A 21,656-nucleotide genomic window follows, 5' to 3' on the forward strand; every position below is an offset into this window, starting at 1 on the left:
TTTTTTTTTTTTTTTTTTTTTTTTTTTTTTTTTTTTTTTTTTTTTTTTTTCATCTTCTCTTCGTTCTCCGGCGCTCTCCGGGGAACCAAACTCAGAGAAACAACTCAACACACACAGCGAGAAAGGGGAAAACATCAAGATCGAAACCAAACATACATCTTGCATGTAGATGCTATTCGAAATCCCCTCTTCGTTTCCGTTATTAATGGATTCAGTTTCCCCCCGCTTGAGTTCAATTCCATGGCGAACAATCATTCTGCTACTCCGGCCGATGATTTCTTCGAGCAGATTCTTGGGATTTCGCCTTTTGGTTCGGTAGAGCAAGGTAGCTGGAACTGACGGGGACTTGGCCAGAGCTGTTGCTGCTGCGGCGTCGGCGGCTCAAGGTCAAGCTCCGACGATGCTTCAACTTAGTTCCGGCGACGGCGCTGGCCACATCACTACGATTGGAAGTGGAAGTGGAAGTATCGGTGGAGCAAGGTTTCATGGCGGAACCCCTTTTCCTTTAGGATTGAGCTTGGACCAAGCTATTGTTCTTTAAATATCTGTTGACATGGTTGTTCTTTTTTGTGGGAAAGGGAGTGATTGAATTGCATTTAGTGACTCTTTTTCAATCTTTTTGCAGGTTTATCAAGGCCAACAAGTGCATGCTACTATGGGTGCAACTCCGCAGCCACCAGCCATGCGCCCTAGGGTACGGACCAGACGAGGGCAGGCGACTGATCCACATAGCACTGCCGAGCGGGTAAGAGAGTTCTCCATTTTGGTTTATAACTTCTGAAACTTAATCCTTAGAAATGAGCATATATTCTTTTCGTGTTCTTGTTGTTTTCCAAAATCTTGTTTGCATAACTAACCTGGAAAAACATATGATCACAAGGAGTTTAAATGATCATAGCTTGTGGTGATTTTTTCCCTACATGGCTAAGATCTTAATTGTCAATAGCTCTAATTTTTCCATTTACATAGAATGCACAGTGTGATCCCACGTTGGTTGGATGGGATTGAAGCATTTCTTACGAGAGTGTGAAAATTTCTACTGTTAGAGGGGAATGAAGCATTTCTTACAAGGGTGTGAAAATTGAAGCATTTCTTACAAGGGTGCAAAAATTTCTACTGTTGGAGGGGAATGAAGCATTTCTTACAAGGGTGTGAAAATTTCTCCCTAATAGACGCGTTTTAAAACCTTGAGAAAAAGCCTAGAAAATAAAGCTCAAATAGTACAATATTTGCCAGGGGTGAGATTGGGTTGTTACAAATTGTATTAGAGCCAAGCACTGAACGGTGTGCTAGCGAGAACGCTGGGCCCCCAAGGGGGTGGATTGTGAGATTTCATCTTAGTTGGAGAGTAAAACGAAGTATTCTTTATAAGGGCGTGGAAACCTCTCCCTAGTAGATGCACTTTAAAACCTTGAGGGAAAGCTCAAAGAGGACAATATCTGCTAGCGGAGGGCTTGAGCTGTTACAAATGGAATCAGAGCCAAGCACCGAACAGTGTGTTAGTGAGGACGCTGGCTCCCAAGGTGGGTGAATTGTGAGATCCCACATTGGTTGGAGAGGGAAACGAAGCATTCTTTACAAAGGTGTGGAAATGTATCCCTAATAGACGCGTTTTAAAACCTTGAGAGGGAACTTAGAAGAGAAAGACCAAAGAGGACAATATCTGCTAGCGGTGGGCTTGAGCTGTTACAAATGGAATCAGAGCCAAGCACCGAACAGCGTGCTAGTGAGGACGTTGGCTCCCAAGGTGGGTGAATTGTGAGATCCCACATTGGTTGGAGAAGGAAACGAAGCATTCTTTATAAAGGTGTGGAAACGTATCCCTAATAGACACGTTTTAAAACCTTGAGAGGGAACTTAGAAGAGAAAGACCAAAGAAGACAATATCTGCTAGCGGTGGACTTGAGCGGTTACATAGACCTATGAAATTTGAAAAATGAGTGGTTTATATTTTGATGGTTTATTTAGGACCCATTTCAAAGAGGGAGGGGGACATTTTGATGCTAATGTCTTCTCTCTTCCACTTAAAATAGTAGATTTTCATGGATGCTTGAGTAGCCTGTTTACTATTTCCTAGAGATAATGCAATGTCTTCTAAACGTTCTTGGATTCTCAATCTTAGTGTGTACTCATTTTCTTCCCCTTTCTGGGTAGACAGATAGAGCTGCCATGCTCGATGAAATAGTGGACTACGTTAAGTTCCTACATCTCCAAGTAAAGGTGAATTGACCTTATATTTCTGGTTAAGCAAACTTGATAGCAGTTGATATCTATGTATGTGCGCTGTTGATATATGTATATGTGCTGTGTATATCCGGTTGCTTTCCAGTTCCTTATTTAAGCGTATTTCATTATTTATATGAATGATATCTATGGAGTTGAGGTGAGGTACGTTATAGATTTTAGATGGATGGCTGTGGCTGTGCGAGTTTTTTTAGATGCCCTGGTATATTCTTTCATTTTTCTTGGATGTAACAGTCACTTTTCATATCCTAATATTTATATTCATTGTTGAATTTATGTACTTTGCAGGTTCTGAGTATGAGTAGATTGGGTGGAGGTGGTGCTGTCGCACCACTCGGAGTGGACATCCGACCATCATCAGTTGAGGTACTTTTAATGTTACCATCTAAGGCCGTGGAAGTCCACCGTTAGTAGATATTGTTCTTTTAATGCTTTTTCTTCTGGATTTCCCTTCAAGATTTTAAAACGCGTCTACTAAGGAGAGGTTTCATATCTTTATAAGGAATGGTTCATTCTTCTTTCTAACTGATGTGGGAGGTTTCACACTCTTATAAGGAATGTTTTGTTCTCCTTTCCAATCGATGTGAGATCTCACAGTCCATGCTCATCGTTAGTAGATATTGTTCTCTTTGTGTTTTCCTTTCTGGGCTTCCCCTCAAGGTTTTTAAACGCGTTTGCTAGAGAGAGGTTTCCACACTCTTATAAAGAATGTTTTGTTCCCTTTCTAACTGACGTAGGATCTCAGAATCTACAACTATAACAGTTCAAGTTCACCGCTAGTAGATATTGTCCTCTTCGGATCTTCCCTCAAGGTTTTGAAATGCGTGTGTTAAGAAGAGGTTTCTATTCCCTTATAAAGAATGCTTAGTTTCCCTCTCCAACCGACGTGGAATATCACATCTAAAAATGTTCTTTTTTTCTCTCGTCTTTTATGCGCGCTTGATAGCCAAAAACAAAATCTTAACGAGATGGGGATTTGTATTGTAGGAAGAAGGAAGTGAAGGCGGTAGGAATCGACCCGAACGGGAGAAGTCGTCGAACGTCGGTACCGAGAGACAAGTTGCTAAGCTCAGCTGCAATGCAGTTCCTTGAATCAAAAGCACTCTGCATCACGCCCATCTTGTTGGCTTCAGCAATTTATCACACACAGCCACCCGACACCTCCAGACAGAGTAACTCTCCCCTTCGTAGAAACCACATGCATTCCTAACAAAATGCTTATCAAATCATACCGTCCTAATAAATTAAAAAAAAAAAAAAAAAAAAACGGGTCCCACGTGAGTAGGACCCACGATGTTCCATTTTGTCCAAGTAGTCTACGTGGGGCCCTCTCATCACATGGGGCTGTTTTTTTAATGCTTATAACTCCAACGGACGGCCCTGGATTTGAGTATCCGAGAAAACTCAATCCTGGCCGTCGGATTCTGGTCCAAGGTCTTTATTGGCTGTCATTGTCCGAGTCTTGTCCCCTCCACGTGGAACCACAGTTTCCAGCGTGTCCTTCTTTTGGGGAACATTCATATCTGTCGCTTCACGCACACGAGATGCCTTCCACACGTGTCACCGCCATCTCGTTGGATCGGTGCTCACGTGTCATCCTCTTTGTATTTCTTCCTTATTTAATTTAATTTAATATATATATATATACATTATTAAATAATAAATAATATTAAGACGCGTAATATAAATATAAAAAAATCGAGATAGAATTAAACCATCTAAATTATATGAGGTAAATTACAATAAAATCTTCATATATTATTTTTTTAGTTTAGAAATTATAAATAATATTGAGTTAATTCATATATTATTTAAATATTACTAAAATAATACCCATTTATGTATAATTTAAATGTATTATATTAAAAGAAAATGGATAGTAGTTATAAAAATAGTTTACCCATGAAATATATTTAGAAAATTATTTATCCTAATCCTTCTGAACTTATAACATAATATATTTTTAGTGGTAGGTAATATAAAATCCACTTTTATTTATTTATTTATTTATTTGTTGGTTTTAAATTTATGTAAATAATAAATGCAAAAAAGGAGACACGTGTCGAAATTTGTTTGGTAGAGTTCATGCAGACCATACCGTGCGGCTTTAACAATTATCCCCCTCCCATTCTATATATTCTCTTTCCATTGCAAACTTTCATTTCAACTCCAAAAATAGAAACTTTCTTCATAATTCTTTGCACTTCAATTTCCCTCTAATCTTCAAACACTTCAATTTCCAATCCTAATGGCTGTTTCTGATGACCGAGATCTCAACCTCCAAGCCACCGAGCTCCGCCTCGGCCTCCCTGGCTCCGACCAGCCCGACCACCGCTGCGGATCGCAGCCTAACAAGAGACCCTTTTCAGAGATTGATAAGGAAAATGACAGCCGTGTCTCGGATGTCGAGAATGGCTCCGATCCGAGCTCGCAACCTCCTCCCTCCAAGTAAGTCCTAGATCTTGGATACACTAACATATAAGTAACTATGGCATGATAAAAACTTGTCTAAGTCTTCAAATTGCCTTTTATAGAGCGCAAATTGTTGGATGGCCACCGGTTCGATCGTATCGAAAGAATTGTTTGGTTGGAAAGAAAAGCGAGGCGGAAAGTTGCAATGGAGGGTACGTGAAAGTGAGTATGGATGGGGCTCCATACTTGAGGAAGATCGATCTAACCATTTACAAAAGCTATGTGGAGCTCGTAAAGGCCTTGGAAAACATGTTCAACTTCAATCTTGGTAAGAGAAATTACTAATGATCTATCAGCTTAAACTTTTGAATTAGTTAGTCTAATGATCGGTTCAACATCAGGCGGTTATTCTGAGAAGGAGGGTTTCAATGGATCCGATTACGTTCCAACATACGAAGATAAAGATAGCGATTGGATGCTCGTAGGCGATGTCCCATGGGAGTAAGTTCGATCTTCTTTCTTTTATAGATTTCTCATAACGAAGCAATAAAAGAACCTTTCTAATCAAAAATTGAAATCCTTGAAACGTGCAGAATGTTCATCTGTTCTTGCAAAAGGCTGAGGATCATGAAAGGATCGGAAGCCAAAGGGCTTGGACGTTTATAAACTTCCATTGAAGCAACTTGACAGCTAACAAGAGAAGAATGTAAAGAACAAAGAGATTGTTTTTTGTTTTTTAGATCTTTTCATTCCAAAAATAATTTAGATCCAAATTGTATAGAGGGTTATCCATTATCCCATATACATTTGACACACTTTACTCAATCATACGACCAAAACCTATTTTGGGTTCGAGGATTTTGGAAATCGATTACTTTTTATACTCTGAATCTATACGCTTAAACTTTTGAATTTAGCCGTTTTTGATGTATCTGTCGAAGATTGGTGTGTGAAAGTCTTTGTATTTGTGTTCGAACTATTGTAACTCGTTATGTTTGTGAAATTCTTTGGATTGATTTGTAGGTTAACGATGTCATATGATATTGGAACCGTTCAAACAAACTCAAATTTCTTTGAGTTTGTTTAGACAAATAAGATCGAGTGGTTTTATTTTATCGGGATTTCTCTTTCTGTCTAGAAACTTAATAAGAAACTGTTAATCTTTGTCGGCAAGATTTTCTTGGACTCATTTGTCTTTGGGGTGTACACGAGTTGGATTGAATTGGTTTGAAAAATTTTGTTGGACAAACCTAAAAATTTCAGGCTAGTTGAGTTGGTGATTTGAGGAATCGGAATACGGTTCACACGGTTGGGTTGGGTTACGGTTACAAACTTCAAATATTTTTAATCTTCATAATAATCTTAAGAACAAGGTTGGATTGTAATCTTATTTTCGAGTTTGTCAGGCTGATCCGACCAAAAAAGTGTCAACCCGTAAATCGACCCGAATGTTCAATTTTTCAAAAATTCATCTCTAACCCAAACGGAAGAATATCTAACTCAACCTAACTTTTACGGTTTGGGTTGAGTAGTTTAGGTGGGTTGCATCCTCAAGTCCTTTACAGTTTGGGTTGAGTAGTCCAGATTGGTCAAATCCTCGAGTCACTTGAACGTCCCTAATTTGTTCTCTAGCTAGACACTTCTGTAACTAATAGTATTTACCCGGTCTTTCTCTACATGATATGCATCGACGTTGCACGTGCCCACCGACATACAATATCAATCCAACGAGCAATACTCAATTGGATAATATAACATCAACGAAAGAGTACCATAAGCAATACTAATTTGAATGAGTTCATGTGTTAGAGCTAGTTGATAATTAGAATGGGTTTTCTTTTATGGTTGTAGTCAAATCATATTTGTTCAAATTACGTAAAAACAAGGCTGTCATTTATACGATATGTTATCATCGAGTCACTTCCATGCACGACAATACATACATTTAGGGTTTGTATCAGATCTCAACATATATCCAAACTTGTCATAGTTAGCTCATAGACTTAAAGTGCCACCGACCGTGGTCTCATCCTTGTCTTGTTTGCATTTACACGAAACTAAATTCGAACAGCAAATCATGAGTTGTACTAGGTTTAAATTAAATAGAAAGAACTTAACTGTTGTCGGTCACCTACTTCCTTTTTAGAAAATAGGTACACCTTAATGGTATAAATAGTAACTTTCAATTCCTTTAAGCATTTCTTAACCGTTCTATTCTCAGGATCGTTCTCATTCATATACCCATCTTTATCCGAGTATTGCAACTTTGCCGCTAAATATCAAAACGAAACAACCCTACAAAATAGAACCCAATACCCCACAAACAAAGGTGTAGGGTATCCAAAGAGATTAGGGTTGTGACAAGTCCACGAGGAAAGGGTATGCACCAAAACAAAGACAGCTCTTGAAGAGAGAGAGAGGATAAGAATTAGAAGATAGAGAAAGAAAGAAAGAAGAAAATGTCACAATTCATCATAATTGCTTAACAAATTCCTTGCCCTCCAAATCCAACTCATCCTTCAAACAATGGTTGGTCCACTCGTCTTTAACCTTTAAGAACGATCGTGGAAGCAACCGAATATCGTTGTCATTTTTATTGTCATATTATCACTCTGTCAATCAGTGGCGTAGCTCAACGTTTAAGATGAAGAATTACAGATGAGTTTTGAATGAAGGGACGAAAATGGTTTGAGATTAAGATGGTTGAATGATTAATTGTTGCTAACTTTGATTTGATGTTTAGTCGACCGAGTTGGGGTTCAAATACATTGTATTTGTGAGACGAACATGACCCATAAAGTTTAAGGATGTGTGTTGGTAGAATGAATGCTACAAGAAAACTACTGTGTGTTTATGTATTGGTGCATTGAATCTTCGCCTAATTATTATATTCAAAGAGGGATGAACTAAGCTATCAGTTGATGTGTTCGTAAATCTAATTAACATGTCATCATTAATTCTCTCGTATCTGAAGATAAGATGACTAAGAACGACTTAAAAAAATGAAATTTACTATCTATATCAGTAAGGTGCAGCTTGTTTTTCGGTGGCTCAATCATAAGAACATCATGGTTAAGTGTGTTACAAAACATGTGGAAGGATTTGGGTTAGCGTTTAGCGTTTAGGGTTAGGGTTTAGGGTTCACCCGTTCGAGGGCTCCACAAATTTTCCATTTTTTTTAAATAAGAAAATTAATTAAAAGGGTAATTAATGCAATAAATTGAAAGATTCCATCAATTGTTGGGCCACACGTGTGGACTTTGACTTATGGGCCAATGTCCCACACGTGTGTCTTTGGACTTGTAGACATTGGCCGGCCCAAATGACCAATAGCTCTTCCCCCACCTTTCTTTTGATCCATCTCTTTCACCATTTATTTACATATAATACATTTTTTCCTTTAATTTTATAATTTAGCACCATTTTTATTTAAAAGTTTGCCATTTAGTCCCTATAGTTCGAGCTTATTTTCAATTTAGTCCTTTCGGATTTGAACTACACGTTCGACCAAACCTTATTTGTTACAGTATTCATGAAGGATCTCGTGCGGAAACGAACTGATGGTTTTTTTTTTTATCTGATTATCTTTGTTACTCGGTAATATTAGAATATAGGGTTAAATAAAAATAGAAGTATGAACGATTTTTTGAGTCGGTAAAAGATAGATTAAGGGTGGTAAGTGAAATTTAACCAAAACACGTACGCTAAGTTGAAAATGTAAAAATTATAGAGATCAAACTGAAAATGTAAAAAAGTAAAGTCGTGAAAAGTTATGTAGTGGACAATATCATACTGATATGGAGATCCGTTATTTTTATCACGGTGTCAGAGTCATACCCTTATCTTAACTTAGTTAATGTCAATAGAACGTGTCAAAAAAAAAAATTGTGAGACTCAAAGGTATAGTTCTCATGACTCGGGTGCCGAACAAAGGGTGTAATTTGTTCGAGGTCTCTAGAGACAGAAGCATCGAAGGTAGGTATATAAGTGGCGGACTCTATCTCCATTGATATGAGGTTTTTTAGGAACTCACGTTCTGTGAGATTCCACATCGATTATAGAGAGGAACAAAACGTTCCTTTTCGGGTTATCAAGTTTTTTTAACATCCCTAATTATACCTTATCGGGCTTAATGGTTTTCACATGTTCTTTAACTTAATCTTACACCAACATGAACAATGCCCTAAAAACTTGTTTATTATGCTATATATCTTACACAAAGGGCAACACTACTATGTTTTTAACAATCCTAGGCTCGAAACCTGCTCGAGTATTTAGCTCGTACGAGTTCTTATCATGTCAAACTACTATCAAACCCTAGAATTTAAAACACGTACCATTTCTAACTGGTTTTATCTCACTTATGATTTCAAATACTAACCCTGTAACAGTCCAAATCCACCGCTAGCAGCTATTATCCATTTTAGCTCGTTACATATCGCCATCAGCCTCACGATTTTAAAATACGTCTACTAGGGAGATGTTTTGTACGCCCTTATAAGAAATGATTCGTTCTCCTCTTTAACTGATGTGGGATCTCACAAACCCATGATTCAAAACACTTTCTTCATCAATATATGATCGAGATCACTGTAAAGACTCGAGAGGAACGTAATTTAAGGCCGAGCTTCGTTTTCTTTTTGTTGTAATTTGTTGTTGATTTGATGTAAAAGTAGGTAGAGCATAATACTAATAATTTGAAGTTGATAGAAGAAAAAGAAAGAAGTAGGAAGAGGGGTGAGTGAGTGGGATGCCCTGCACCGATGCACATGGGATAGGGTTTGAGTATTGGGTGACACAAACCCTACAACTTCACATGTCCAAATTAAGTGGGTTCCACCCTTTTCCCTTTCAAACCTAATGAATCTATGCACATGACTTGCCCTTAACCCCCTCCATGTGGGCTCCTATTCCCCCACCAACTACACAATTCTTTTATACGGTTCGATTATCAAATCTCGTCTTAGTTTTAATTTCGTATATGTTACGAGAAAACCATCGATTTAACCTAAAATTTTAAGTTGTTTGTACAAGTGAACCGATATTAATTATCGGTGTAGGTAGAAACTTTTAATTTTTTTTCTATCTTGTCCTTAGGTTCACTCTCATTCGAATATGGTCCTGATTCATTCATGTATCCCTCTTTTACTCGAGTGTCAGAAGATTATAGATCACTTAGACATGTAATTGAAAGTTTTTTAGATTTATAAGATACAAAATTCAATGGAAGAATGAAGGATGTTTGTATAGGTTAGAGCTCACCATTTTAATAGCTTATGTGAGATCCCACGTCAATTGGAGAGGGGAACGAAACATTTTTTTTATGAGGGTGTGGAAACCTCTCCCTAGCATATGCGTTTATAAAAACCGTGAGGTTGACGACGATACGTAACGGATCAAAGCGGACAATATTTGCTAGAGATGGGTTTGGATTGTTACGAAAGGGAGTAGACACCGGGCAGTGTGTACGGTGGATTGTGAGATCCCACATCGATTGGAGAGGAGAACGAGTTTTAGCGAGAATGCTAGGCCTCGAAGGGGGTAGATTGTGAAATCTCATATCGGTTGGAGAGGGGAACGAAACATTCTTTATAAGGGTGTGGAAACCCCTCCCTAGCAAACGCGTTTTCAAAATCGTGAGGTTCACGACGATACGTAACGGATCAAAGTGGACAATACCTGCTAGCGATGGGTTTAGATTGTTATGAAAGGGAGTGGACACCGAGCGGTGTGTAGGGTGGATTGTGAGATCCCAGTGTCAGCGAGGATGCTAGGCCCTGAAGGGAGTAGATTGTGAAATCCCACAGTTGGAGAGGGGAACGAAACATTCTTTATAAGAGTGTGAAAACTTCTCCCTAGCATACACGTTTTGAAAGCTGTGAGGCTGACAACGATACGTAATGGACCAAAGCGAACAATATCTACTAGCGGTGGGCTTAGTCTGTTACAAAGAGGGGTGGATACCTTGCGAGGACGCTAGGCCTCGAATGAGTTAGATTGTGAGATCCCACATTGATGAGAGAGAAGAACGAGTACCAACGAGGATGCTGGATCCCAAACAGGGGTGGATTATGAGATCCCACATCGATTAGAGAGGGGAACGAATCATTCTTTACAAGGGTGTAGAAACCTCTCTCTACTAAACCAGACAATATATACTAGCAGTAGACTTCAACAAATCAATACCATAATCATCACCCTAAACTTTCTTCACCACTTAACAAGCATGGGCAACAAACAGTCACAAACCCTTTTCTTTCCAATACATTGATTTCATCAAATCATTCATTCAACAATTATGATGATGATCATAAGAAATTTTCTCACTCATTTTCCTTCACTTTCTCACCATCCAAACACGTATATATATAGTAATCTTTTACGAAGTGGGGCATTAAGGAAGTCTTGGATGCAATTTGATAATGTGGCCACCATGGTGAACGTGGGCATGCAATTTTGGGAACAACATCTCAACCAAATTGCACTAAAATCTTTCAATCTTGTGCGCATGCTCTTCCTATATTGCTATGCTTTTGATACATCAAACACTTTGGTAATATATAATTGCAAGAACTTGCTTTTCTTTTGTTTGTTTTTTTTCAACAAATAGTTTCGAGTGTTGTTGGTACCCATTTTTAAAGACTTGGTTTTTATTCTTTTCCCATCTTTTTGAAGGCAACATAAAGCACTTTGCTACTCATATAGGGCACACCCCAACATCTCCATATTCCATGTTTTATTTTCCAACCCACTTTAGTGGATGTGGACAACAAATACTATTCATTCAAATTTATCGACTTTGATTCATTTCAGAAAAAGGGTCACTCATCAATCCATTTACCTTTTAGGTAAAAAACGCTCCGTGGGGATAGCTTTCAGTGTTGAGAAGCAAGGAGTGGATAACATGTCGCAGGGGTATGTTGAAGCCATCAAGTGTCGATTCCAGATTCTAAATCCTGGATATGAGTCGTTAAGACTTAACGTATAATTTAATCTTAGTGTACGATAGGTATATAGGAAATGAAAGTCTCAATTTTGATTCATTTCAGCAAAAGGGTCACTCATCAATCCATTTATCTTTTAAGTAAAAAACGCTCCGTGGGGATAGCTTTCACTGTTGAGAAGCAAGAAGTAGTCTAAATTCTGGGTATGGGTCGTTAAGACTAAACGTATAATTTAATCTTAGTGTACTATAGATATATAGAAAATGAAAGTCTCGACAATTGAGCATAGGAAGCAAAAAGGGTAAACTTGTAACTTGATGCCCCATATTTTACTAACAAAAAAAAATTGAAAATTTTAAAACAATATCTAATGAATATAATCTTTGGATGAGAAAAAGGAGCCGTCAAACCCAAGAGAGAGGCAGAGAAGACGGTGGAATGCTTACTTTTATAATGGAATGCTAACGTCACCCACTCGTCATTTATCCCCACAAAACTTGGATGCTCCACCTCACTTCACTCTCCACATGTCACCGTCTCACAAATCTCTCACCCCAAAACCCCATCCATTGGTGATAATAAAATAAATAAATAAATAATAAATACATAAAATAAATAACCCGCCTCACCGCCATGTAGCTTTAGCCCACAGCTCCCATCCTCACCGGCGGGTTATTTTGATTCTGTTCCCATTATTATAACCACATACTCATAATATTATATAACCCAAAACAAATAGCATTATAGAAAATCAAACACAATTCATGGAGAAGAAGAATATGGGATTTGAAGAGACCGAGCTCCGGCTTGGTCTACCGGGAAATAGCGGTGGAGGCGGAGGCGGAGGCGAATCGGGAGATGTCGGAGCTCGGAAACGAGGCTTTGCTGAAACTGTCAGCAGTGACACCATTTCCAAGGTTGATCTCAAGCTTAATCTTTCTTCGAAAGAGGCCGCCGGGAATGACGTAGTTGTCGATCCCAGCTCTGGTAACAAAGACAAGACTGCCCTTGTAACGGATCCAGCCAAACCTCCGGCTAAGTAAACTTTTGAAAATTATTCAATGTGACTGTCACGACTGAGTTAGAGTTGTATAGTTGTTAAATGATTAGTTTGTTGTTCGTTTTGGATACGAAGGGCACAGGTGGTGGGATGGCCACCGGTTCGATCATTCCGAAAGAACAACATGTTGGCGTTTGTGAAGGTGAGCATGGATGGCGCGCCATATCTGCGTAAAGTGGACTTGAAGATGTACAAGAGCTACAAGCAACTCTCTGATGGTCTGGCCACCATGTTTGGCTCCTTCACCACCATTGGTAAGGTTAAGAGTAGAATTTTAATTCTTAAATTCGTGTAAAATTTTAAAATTTTGTTTAAATTATGAACTCGAGAAAATTTGAATTCTATGATTAGATTTTAGCTATGAAATTGTAACCGTTGCTCGTAATTTAACCTATTTCTTCATTTCTTTGGTGGGTTTTTAGTTTTAAACTCGGGTTTTGTTTTCATTTTGCTTTTATTTATATTATTCGAGGTAACTGTGGATCTCAAGAAATGAAGGACTTCATGAACGAGAGCAAGTTAATAGATCTTCTGAGTGACTCGGATTATGTTCCAACTTATGAAGACAAAGATGGCGACTGGATGCTAGTCGGAGATGTTCCATGGGAGTACGTTTTAATCGTTGGAGCTATTATTTCATCAAATAAATCTTCTAAACTTTGTTTTGATTCGTTTATTTTATACACACATAGGATGTTTGTTGAATCCTGCAAACGTCTCCGCATCATGAAAGGAAAGGAGGCCATTGGACTTGGTACGTGTATCTTTTTGTATTTTCAAATCAATCATCTTAACCCTAAAACAAAGTTCATGTCACTCGACCTTGCCCTAAAACTTTACGTGACATTAAAAACAATTCTCTAACGGGAATCATCGACCGAAAAAATGTACGAAATGGAATGATTTTCATAAACTAGCCATTGAATTCTCTCCTCGTGTTCTTTACAGCACCAAGGGCCATGGAGAAATGCAAGAACAGAAGCTAAAGCAAGAGAAAACCAAAGGCTGCAGCTTCTCTCGGTTCGATCTCATCTCAACTTATTCTAATTATCGAAGCATCGATGATCTAGTAAAAGTCGAGATTGGTATAAAAGATTCGAGGAACGAACGCAGGTTGGTTTGATGGTTCGGGTGTTTCATGTGTATGATTAAGTTGTAATATGGTTGTATACCAAGAAGTGAAACCCTTTTTAAGTGGTAGTTTTAATATTGTGATACAAACTTATTTGTTTTTGAGTTGAAAAACTTGGCTTGATTTGTCTAACAACCTTTGTTTAAGTATTATTGCTGGATTTGGGTTTAAATAATAAACTCCTTTGTTTGGTTGCTTCTACTTTAATTTTTGAATGATTGATTCTTGAAATTAATTTCTTGTTATTTTTTATATTTTATATGAAGAAATTTTGATAGAGAATAGGAGAGGGGAGGCCAATAATTAAATGGAAATGTTCCAATTTCCATATGAGTGAAGGGAACAAGATCATGTGGATGTTGAAGGAGGGCATTTATGTGGATGACCCATTCATGTTTATGTTATATACTCAAAGATGGGACTATTTTGATGCTTAATAATGCAATGCCTTCGGCTTAGCTTTTAATAAATTTTGGGTATTAATCATACTTTTGATGTCTCTCTTTGTCGATCATCCACATGGGGATTGTGACATTGTGTGCTCGTGATAGGTTAATTATGCATCTCGTGTGCCTGTCTTTCGAGTGTCTTTGCATGTGTGTGTGTTTTTTCGCCTTTAATTTGGATTGAAACTAAGAGAAAAAGTTGTTAGAGATAATGTTGTAGCAAGAAAATAATGGTAATTTGGATTGAAACTAAGAGAAAAGGTTGTTAGAGATAATGTTGTAGGAAGAAAATAATGGTAATTTGGATTGAAACTAAGAGAAAAGGTTGTTTGAGATAATGTTGTAGCAAGAAAATAATGGTGGGGCATTAAAATGTTAAAAGAGGCTTGACCGGTAAGAAGTCATCGAACCAGTTCGATTGAATTGGTTCACGAATTAGTCTATAATTAGTAATTGAACACAATGCAAGCCAACATCTATAGAAGCATTACATTGAATTTAGAAGATCGAAATATCAAAAGGCCAAGTTATCTCGTTAATGAGAATGATGGTGGTGTCAATATAATATCGATATGGCAACCTAAAGAAACATCAGGCTGACCCATTTAGCCACAGTCTATAGATAAGTAACTGAAACCAAAATTAGTCTCAAGACAATTTGATTGAGCCTTCATCAAAAACTAATTCATGGGTTAGAATCTCATCAATGGCTTTGACTGACATATGCATCAATTGAATCTAAGCATGAAGCTGGATGAAACCAAACCAAGAGCCCTCACTAGTGGAGGCACCATGAGAGAACAGATATAAACTCCAAGTGTTTGATCTAAACTCCAAATCTCATGCTCGAAAACCTCGAGAACGAACCTCGAGAACCTGAACTTAAATCTAACTGGAATCTCAAGTATAGCTCAAATGATGTAATCATGAATAATTATTATTCTTTATTGAGGAAAAAAAATTAAGTTATAACCCTGAATGAGTTTTCCATCTATGGCTTGGCTCTGGGTACTATACTCCATACTGAAACATGAGGTTTTAGGAAGAGTGGCTGTTACAAAGCGAAATGTTTACAGAAGCGAGGCACTATGCCTATATATAACCCAAATGGCCTGGCATGGTGCACTCTGCCATCATTGGCTAATAATAATTCACAACCCACAAATATTATCAGTGTACACCCAGAAAAAATAAGGCTGCTTCTCAACTGCTCAACACACATGAATATTACAGTGATGGCTTCCTACCCTTCTTCGTTTCGAACCATTATCAGATGACTGCCAACAAACACAGGGAAAAGAAAACAGGATGACTACTAAATTCAACAACTCGAAGTTCATAAATATCTGATCCTTTTCCAGCATGCGTAGATTTGGATATTAATTGAATCATGAAGTCGTAACATGTGAATTGATAACATCAATTAAGAAAGAAATGATATTACGTGAATTGTGTTAAGCTGATGGTTAAGTTATATATTAGATCTTTCTATGCATATGTTCTTAATAATAACCTTGTGGTTTAGACATCCATACTAATAACGAGAATTTCTGACTTACCAGTGAACTGACAAGAGGTGGAACTCTAATACGTTTTGAGCCATCTGCCAAGCGTTTACATGAGAGTAGGTTCTCCTCGGGTGAAGCAGCCTTTTTAAGCTGAAATGGACAAAAGAAAGATGCACATTAACATCAGAATTGTAGCCCATCCTTGAGCCATCTACCATGTACACGGATTGTTCCCACTCTTCCAGATAACCAATCCTCAAATGCAATAGGAGAATAAAGTGAAGTAGCCAATTTGTGTACCTGACTTCGAATAGCTCCAACTAATAACTCCTCGCAATCTGATGCATGCACATTACGTAAACTGTGGCACTGAAGTAACAATCTCTCTGGGAGCACACATATATTCAACATTATTAGGTGCAGAACTTCCAATCCGATATATGGATTATAGTCAGTTTCAAGGAGATCATCAATTAAGAGGCAAGGGAAAAATAATCACCTGGATGCAAATTCTTGCAAGAGTTGAGATTGAGATCATCTAGTTGTGGGCAGTTAAGATATAGAGCCTGCATATAAAGAACAGATTAAGAATGCAGAAAATAATGGAGTAAACATTTGATAGCTAATGACTAAAGAATCTCACATCTAAACCGGAACAACCCCATAAACTCAGCTTTTTCAGGTGGTTATGTTTGATGATCAACTTCTGGTAAATGAGGTGAAACTTGGAGTTTGGCGGTTTAGATAACTCATGATCACCAATTTCAGATGTAGAATCCTGAGAATTAGGGTCACAAATAGTCATCCCACAATCCATGAGTTCAAGAAGTGGCAATTCAGCTGTTGCAAATTGTATGCCACCTGAAGAGGAGGATGCAACTTCATCAGTGATCGGAAACCAAGAACCAGCATACTCAAAAGTTTAAATAAAAAAATGAAATTACACAAAAATCAGATATAGAGATGTGAAAGTACTTGAAGTGATGTTAGGACAAAGGGCAAGGAGAAGTCTAGACAATGTATCTGGGAATACATTACAGATCATTCCTATGCCACTGTCACTGATGCTGGACCTGAAAACCAAATCAATGGTCGATTCAGATAATCTTTTTCATACTAATTATGGCTTCAGAATAGTTCGATATCAAAAAGCTCGCTTTAGAGATTTAAGTAAGCATTTTAAATGCAAGAGATAATAAAGTCTTCAGCAATTCACTGCAAGATCAGTTCTATTATTCACACAAACATGTGATTCTTAACATTGACTCCTTGCATCAACCCTTGATGGCACTTGCTAGATTAATCTTAAGATTACAATGGCGTGTGAGATTAGTTAAAAAAATGCATACCCACTAAGATCAAGCAATTCCAAGTTTGGATAGCTTGAAGCAATAGAAGCAACAGTTCTATTATTCACACAAACATGTGATTCTTAACATTGACTCCTTGCATCAACCCTTGATGGCACTTGCTAGATTAATCTCAAGATTACAATGGCGTGTGAGATTAGTTAAAAAAATGCATACCCACTAAGATCAAGCAATTCCAAGTTTGGATAGCTTGAAGCAATAGAAGCAACAGATGCATCAGTGATGTCAGCTCCAAGAACAAGTGACAGCATCCGCAATCCCCTGATCAATGCAAAAACAGAAAAACATCAATCCACGGTAAATATTCATGAAAACAAAAGATCTACCCGGAACAATCAAGAAAGGAAGAAAAATTACTTGGCACTAGCTCATTGCAATGCTAAAATAGTACTAGTAGCACAAACCTCAATTGTCCAGCTGTGAGTGCTAGTACTACAGCATGAGATAGACGGAATGATGAAATGTGTACTTTCTGTAATCTTGGGCAGCCCCTTACCATGCCATCAACCATCGCAACAAGATCAGTCCTATCATTTTCATGACGAGAAAACTCCAAAGAAATCTCCTTTAAATTGGGGCAATTGAAAGCCTGTCAAAATAGTAAGTGGATGAGCAAATTTCTATTCCAGAGAGCTAGCCATTGTAAGAGATACAAGGAAAAGAGGTATAACCATCTTAGAAAGGGAGCAAAGATCAGAAAGCCATAGTGTGCCGAGACTTGATGAACAGAGGGAAAAACTCCCCAAACTAGAACAACCTTCCATCTTAAGACTCTTAAGACAACGTTTATCAGCAACAAAGCGACCAAGCTCACCACTGTATATTAGAAATAAAAAGAAAATGGCCAAACATCAGGCATTGGATCACACTTTAGGCTATGAACTTAAGTTGTCACTATTTTTCTCATCTCACCACTTTCACATAGTCAATTATAATCACAGATCAACAAAAAGAACATAAACAAAACAGAATCAGTACTAGACAAAGTAAGACACATAGGTATTCAATTACCCTGTGATGCGATTTATTGATGATTGGGACTTAGTGATCTCCAGAGCTTCAAGATTAGGGCATGAAAACGCAATGCAAGCCAACATCATCGAATCCAAATCGCTGCTACAACATGAATTTATATGTTAAAACACTCAGATCTTCCAACTACATTTCCTAATAGTATTCAATAAGGCTGATCTCCAAAATTCCGTAGAAATCTCATTAAAAAAAAAAAAAAAAGGTAAAAAGAACAGTGAAAAAAAATCTCATGAGCTAGCAAGTCGGTAATTGCAAGCTAAATTTAGGGAGTTGTTGAAGAACAACCTAGTCAACCACGGAAAAATTTCATCGGAATCTAAATTCATCAACTAAAAGTACTCATGCCATCAAAAACCATGGATTTAAAAAAATCAGGTCCTCATTACTCTAGTTCATCATAGATCAAATCACAAATTACATCATCTACACACTTTTAGTCACATATAGTTCAACAACGTCCGGATCCAGTTGATTTTTAACAGTTCAATTAAAGTTATTGTCACATTAAGTCATCAGAACCAGATCGTCAAATAAACCGATAGATCTAAACCGTGTCCGATCAAAAACCCTAACCTTTCCAATCTAAGCGAGAGTGTCACAAGTCCAGAACATTTCTGCAACAATGAACCAACAAATCCAAACTGAGCCTTAGGCGGAACTCTCAATCTCAACACCTCCGCCGCTCTCCATATCTTCTTGGTAGTCTCTCTCCAGCCCTTACAAACCCTCGCCGCCGACAAAATCCCAGCCGGCGGCAGCCTCCTCAAAATCTCCCAAAGACAACTCGCAGGCAAGCATCCAGAGGAATCCGGATCGATATCGGGATAATCAAAGACCGGCTCAGCCTCGTCAATGTCATCGAAATCAGAGTGGAAGCCGCTGCGGAGGTCATCAGCATCATCAAAGGAGAGGGCGCGGCGTAGATGAAGGTGAGATGAGGGATCAATAGTGGAACAGCGAGCTGAATTCGAAGAATCGGTAGTGGGAGGGGAAGTGGTAGCGGTATTGGTGGTTGAAGGAGTAAGGTTACAAACATGGCCTTTCTTAGGGAGGCCACATCGGCCACAGTTATAGCTTCCACGCTTCTTGCCGCGCTTGAGATCGGAGTTGTTAGTGGTGGTGGCGCCGCTCTGGGGGTGGTGGAAACGCTCCATAGCGGCGGCGGAGGGAATCGTGATAGAGAGAGAGATGGAGAAAAAAAAAGGGTTAATTGGGATAAATGAGAGAGGAAGTGCGCGGGAGAAAGGGTCGATTTCGCGCGTTTATTTTGAAAGAATTGGGGGAAAAATTATTTATATAGGTGGAGCGTGTCATAGTGAAATGACGAAATTGCCCATTTCCGTTGATTTTGCTGAGTTGGAAGTTTGGAGAAAAGCACGTGAGGGCTTTGCTCGTAATCTATCCGTTACTATTACTCCATTTCAGCCTTCTATCTATTTATTTATTTATTTTGGTTTTAGTTTATGAAATTAAAGTTTATTTTATTATTTATCTTTTAAAAAATAATTCTTTCAATTAAACCTGAAAAAAACAAGGTCATTTTGGTCTTTTGATAATTTATGTCGTTTTAATGCATACCCATGTTAGAATATTAATGTTTAATCGTGTTATTCATTTATTAATAAGGATACGATTAAAAAAAGATAATATAATCAAAATAGTTGTTTTGTCTGCTTCAATTTATAAATTATTTTTAATAAAAAATGTATTAAATTTTATTACAACTATTATTAAAGATGACATTAAAAATAAGGTATTAAAAAAAGAAATTAGTGGTTGGAAGAATTAGGCAAACTATTTGGGGTCATTTAAGTCCATTTAAGAATGTGAAGGATTTTTTTATTTTTATTTGGGTGGACATTAATTCACCAAATAATATAATATATTTTTTAAGTTTAAAATTTATTATATAGTGGTACATAAATTAATTAAGACCACGTTTTTCGAGTGAAAATTATTATATATACCAATAAAGTGTATTTTTCTTTTTATTTACTAAATCATATGAACTTTATGGTTAAACGTGTTTTACTTTGACTATACGATGACATAAACAAAATATGCTGGGAAAACTCGTGTTAATTTGTAGGGAAAGTCTTTCCTTTTAAAAGCAATTGAGTAAATAACGTGATCGTATTACAGGAAATGTCGAGGTTATTAAGTATTGAATCCTCAATCAGAACATCCCATCATTTCTATATAAGAATTTTCTTAAATGAAAATACATTAATTTAAAATAGTAAATAACATATATGTGAATAAATTTGGATTTTTAAATGTATTAAGTTTTTCAGACAAATAATTGTCTTATAAAATTGAATAGCGAAATATTTTAATTTAAAAATTATATTTACGCAATCATACGAAAAATCATGTTCATATAATTATCTATTCGCATTTTCATTAATTTTTTTATTTGTAAATTTGTTTTTTTTTAATAATATTTACGGTATTTAGCATTATATTAAAAATTTGCAACAAATAAATAAAAATTAGGCTAAAAAAGTTGTAAATTAATTTTAAAAAAATTATTTATAAAACTCATTAATAAATAACTTTTTAAAAAACAGAATAATTTATTAATATTGATTTCCATCTCACAATTATAACAAATAGAAGTATTTTAGGAATAAAGTAACATGCTTGCTTAAAATGTGCGCAAACGACAATATTTTTTCATTTTTAATTAAAAAATATGAAAAAATAAAATCGGGTCAAAGATGCCAGCGATATGTCGGAGCTCAACGGCAAAATTGAGGGGTAGTTTCGGTAATTCGGTGGCAAAATACGAAGGGTGTGTCAGATCGCACGTGCCACTTTCTCTCACTATATTTTCGTGTGTGTTGGACCAACAGACATTGTCTTTACACGCATGAAAATAACAATTAAAAAAAATTATGATATTAAAATTACAATATTTACTTTCTTAATGAAAAAATATTGAATTAATTTTCGACATATCGATATTTTTATATGTTAATTTGTTTGACATCGAGATGAAATGGGTGAATCTCGAAAGTGTTCATAAATTGCTCCCGGTTGAGTTTTGTTACGTTATAAATTTTTAGAACTAAAAAAACATTATTAAATTATGAACGGATAATACAACTCTTTAGAAAAATTTTATGTGAGGAACTTAAATCTTCTGATATGAATCCAACAACTGATCACTTACATGTACCCGAACGAACAATTACAAGAAGCAATACAAAGAAGATTCAAGTATCAAATCAAGAAAATAATGGAGTGGCTGACATTATTGGAAAGTGATTAGAATTTTCTTCGATTTGTATTTAATAGTTGCTTGAACTTTGTGATTAGAATTTTCTTCCATTTATATTTAATAACATTTATTAGTAATTTGTAGATGGTGGCAAAACCTTGTGGTTGAAACGGTGGTATGTTTCATTCAAACCTTACTTTAGATTTAATGTTAAAAATCGATTCATTAAATTAATAATCAAACTAATTCTGAAGTGAGTCGTCATGATATAAGAGTGACCATCAT

At 36.9% G+C, this 21,656-nt stretch overlaps 3 protein-coding genes and 1 pseudogene across 4 annotated transcripts; 3 read left to right on the forward strand and 1 right to left on the reverse strand.

The window, feature by feature from the left end:
- Window positions 1-29: 29 nt before the first annotated feature.
- On the forward strand, window positions 30-3,511 carry LOC111460984 (annotated as a pseudogene).
- Window positions 3,512-4,232: 721 nt separating this feature from the next.
- LOC111461039 (auxin-induced protein 22D-like) lies at window positions 4,233-5,771 on the forward strand. Its single transcript, XM_023104470.1, has 4 exons — window positions 4,233-4,692; window positions 4,779-4,984; window positions 5,058-5,157; window positions 5,250-5,771. The coding sequence occupies exons 1-4, from the start codon at window positions 4,493-4,495 to the stop codon at window positions 5,320-5,322; spliced, it is 579 nt and encodes a 192-aa protein (XP_022960238.1). The 5' UTR covers window positions 4,233-4,492; the 3' UTR covers window positions 5,323-5,771.
- A 6,444-nt stretch (window positions 5,772-12,215) lies between these two features.
- LOC111461038 (auxin-induced protein AUX28-like) lies at window positions 12,216-13,993 on the forward strand. Its single transcript, XM_023104469.1, has 5 exons — window positions 12,216-12,639; window positions 12,736-12,914; window positions 13,133-13,268; window positions 13,353-13,414; window positions 13,609-13,993. Exons 1-5 carry the CDS (start codon window positions 12,365-12,367, stop codon window positions 13,644-13,646), a joined length of 690 nt encoding a protein of 229 aa, XP_022960237.1. The 5' UTR covers window positions 12,216-12,364; the 3' UTR covers window positions 13,647-13,993.
- A 1,166-nt stretch (window positions 13,994-15,159) lies between these two features.
- LOC111461247 (F-box/LRR-repeat protein 17-like) lies at window positions 15,160-19,400 on the reverse strand. Of its 2 annotated transcripts, none has more exons than XM_023104770.1 (11): window positions 18,722-19,400; window positions 18,128-18,229; window positions 17,788-17,932; window positions 17,521-17,705; window positions 17,273-17,377; window positions 16,722-16,819; window positions 16,390-16,607; window positions 16,246-16,312; window positions 16,047-16,132; window positions 15,798-15,896; window positions 15,160-15,515 (listed from the first exon to the last, which is right to left on the reverse strand). In XM_023104770.1, the coding sequence occupies exons 1-11, from the start codon at window positions 19,300-19,302 to the stop codon at window positions 15,450-15,452; spliced, it is 1,752 nt and encodes a 583-aa protein (XP_022960538.1). In that variant the 5' UTR covers window positions 19,303-19,400; the 3' UTR covers window positions 15,160-15,449. The 2 variants fall into 2 exon arrangements, with proteins under 2 accessions (XP_022960538.1, XP_022960537.1); XM_023104769.1 differs by having other exon boundaries at window positions 18,128-18,232.
- Window positions 19,401-21,656: the final 2,256 nt, after the last annotated feature.

The sequence above is a fragment of the Cucurbita moschata genome, unplaced genomic scaffold, assembly GCF_002738365.1.
Source record: "Cucurbita moschata cultivar Rifu unplaced genomic scaffold, Cmos_1.0 Cmo_Scf00024, whole genome shotgun sequence".
NCBI lineage: Eukaryota > Viridiplantae > Streptophyta > Magnoliopsida > Cucurbitales > Cucurbitaceae > Cucurbita > Cucurbita moschata.

Coding starts and splice junctions, on each gene's coding strand:
- LOC111461038 (XM_023104469.1), top strand. CDS start 12,365: ATGGAGAAGAAGAATATGGGATTTGAAGAGACCGAGCTCCGGCTTGGT. Junction 12,640..12,735: donor CCAGCCAAACCTCCGGCTAA/GTAAACTTTTGA, acceptor TTGGATACGAAG/GGCACAGGTGGTGGGATGGC. Junction 12,915..13,132: donor TGGCTCCTTCACCACCATTG/GTAAGGTTAAGA, acceptor ATATTATTCGAG/GTAACTGTGGATCTCAAGAA.
- LOC111461039 (XM_023104470.1), top strand. CDS start 4,493: ATGGCTGTTTCTGATGACCGAGATCTCAACCTCCAAGCCACCGAGCTC. Junction 4,985..5,057: donor CATGTTCAACTTCAATCTTG/GTAAGAGAAATT, acceptor GTTCAACATCAG/GCGGTTATTCTGAGAAGGAG. Junction 5,158..5,249: donor GTAGGCGATGTCCCATGGGA/GTAAGTTCGATC, acceptor TGAAACGTGCAG/AATGTTCATCTGTTCTTGCA.
- LOC111461247 (XM_023104769.1), bottom strand. CDS start 19,302: ATGGAGCGTTTCCACCACCCCCAGAGCGGCGCCACCACCACTAACAAC. Junction 18,233..18,721: donor CTCTCGCTTAGATTGGAAAG/GTTAGGGTTTTT, acceptor TTCATGTTGTAG/CAGCGATTTGGATTCGATGA. Junction 17,933..18,127: donor TCAATAAATCGCATCACAGG/GTAATTGAATAC, acceptor TCTAATATACAG/TGGTGAGCTTGGTCGCTTTG.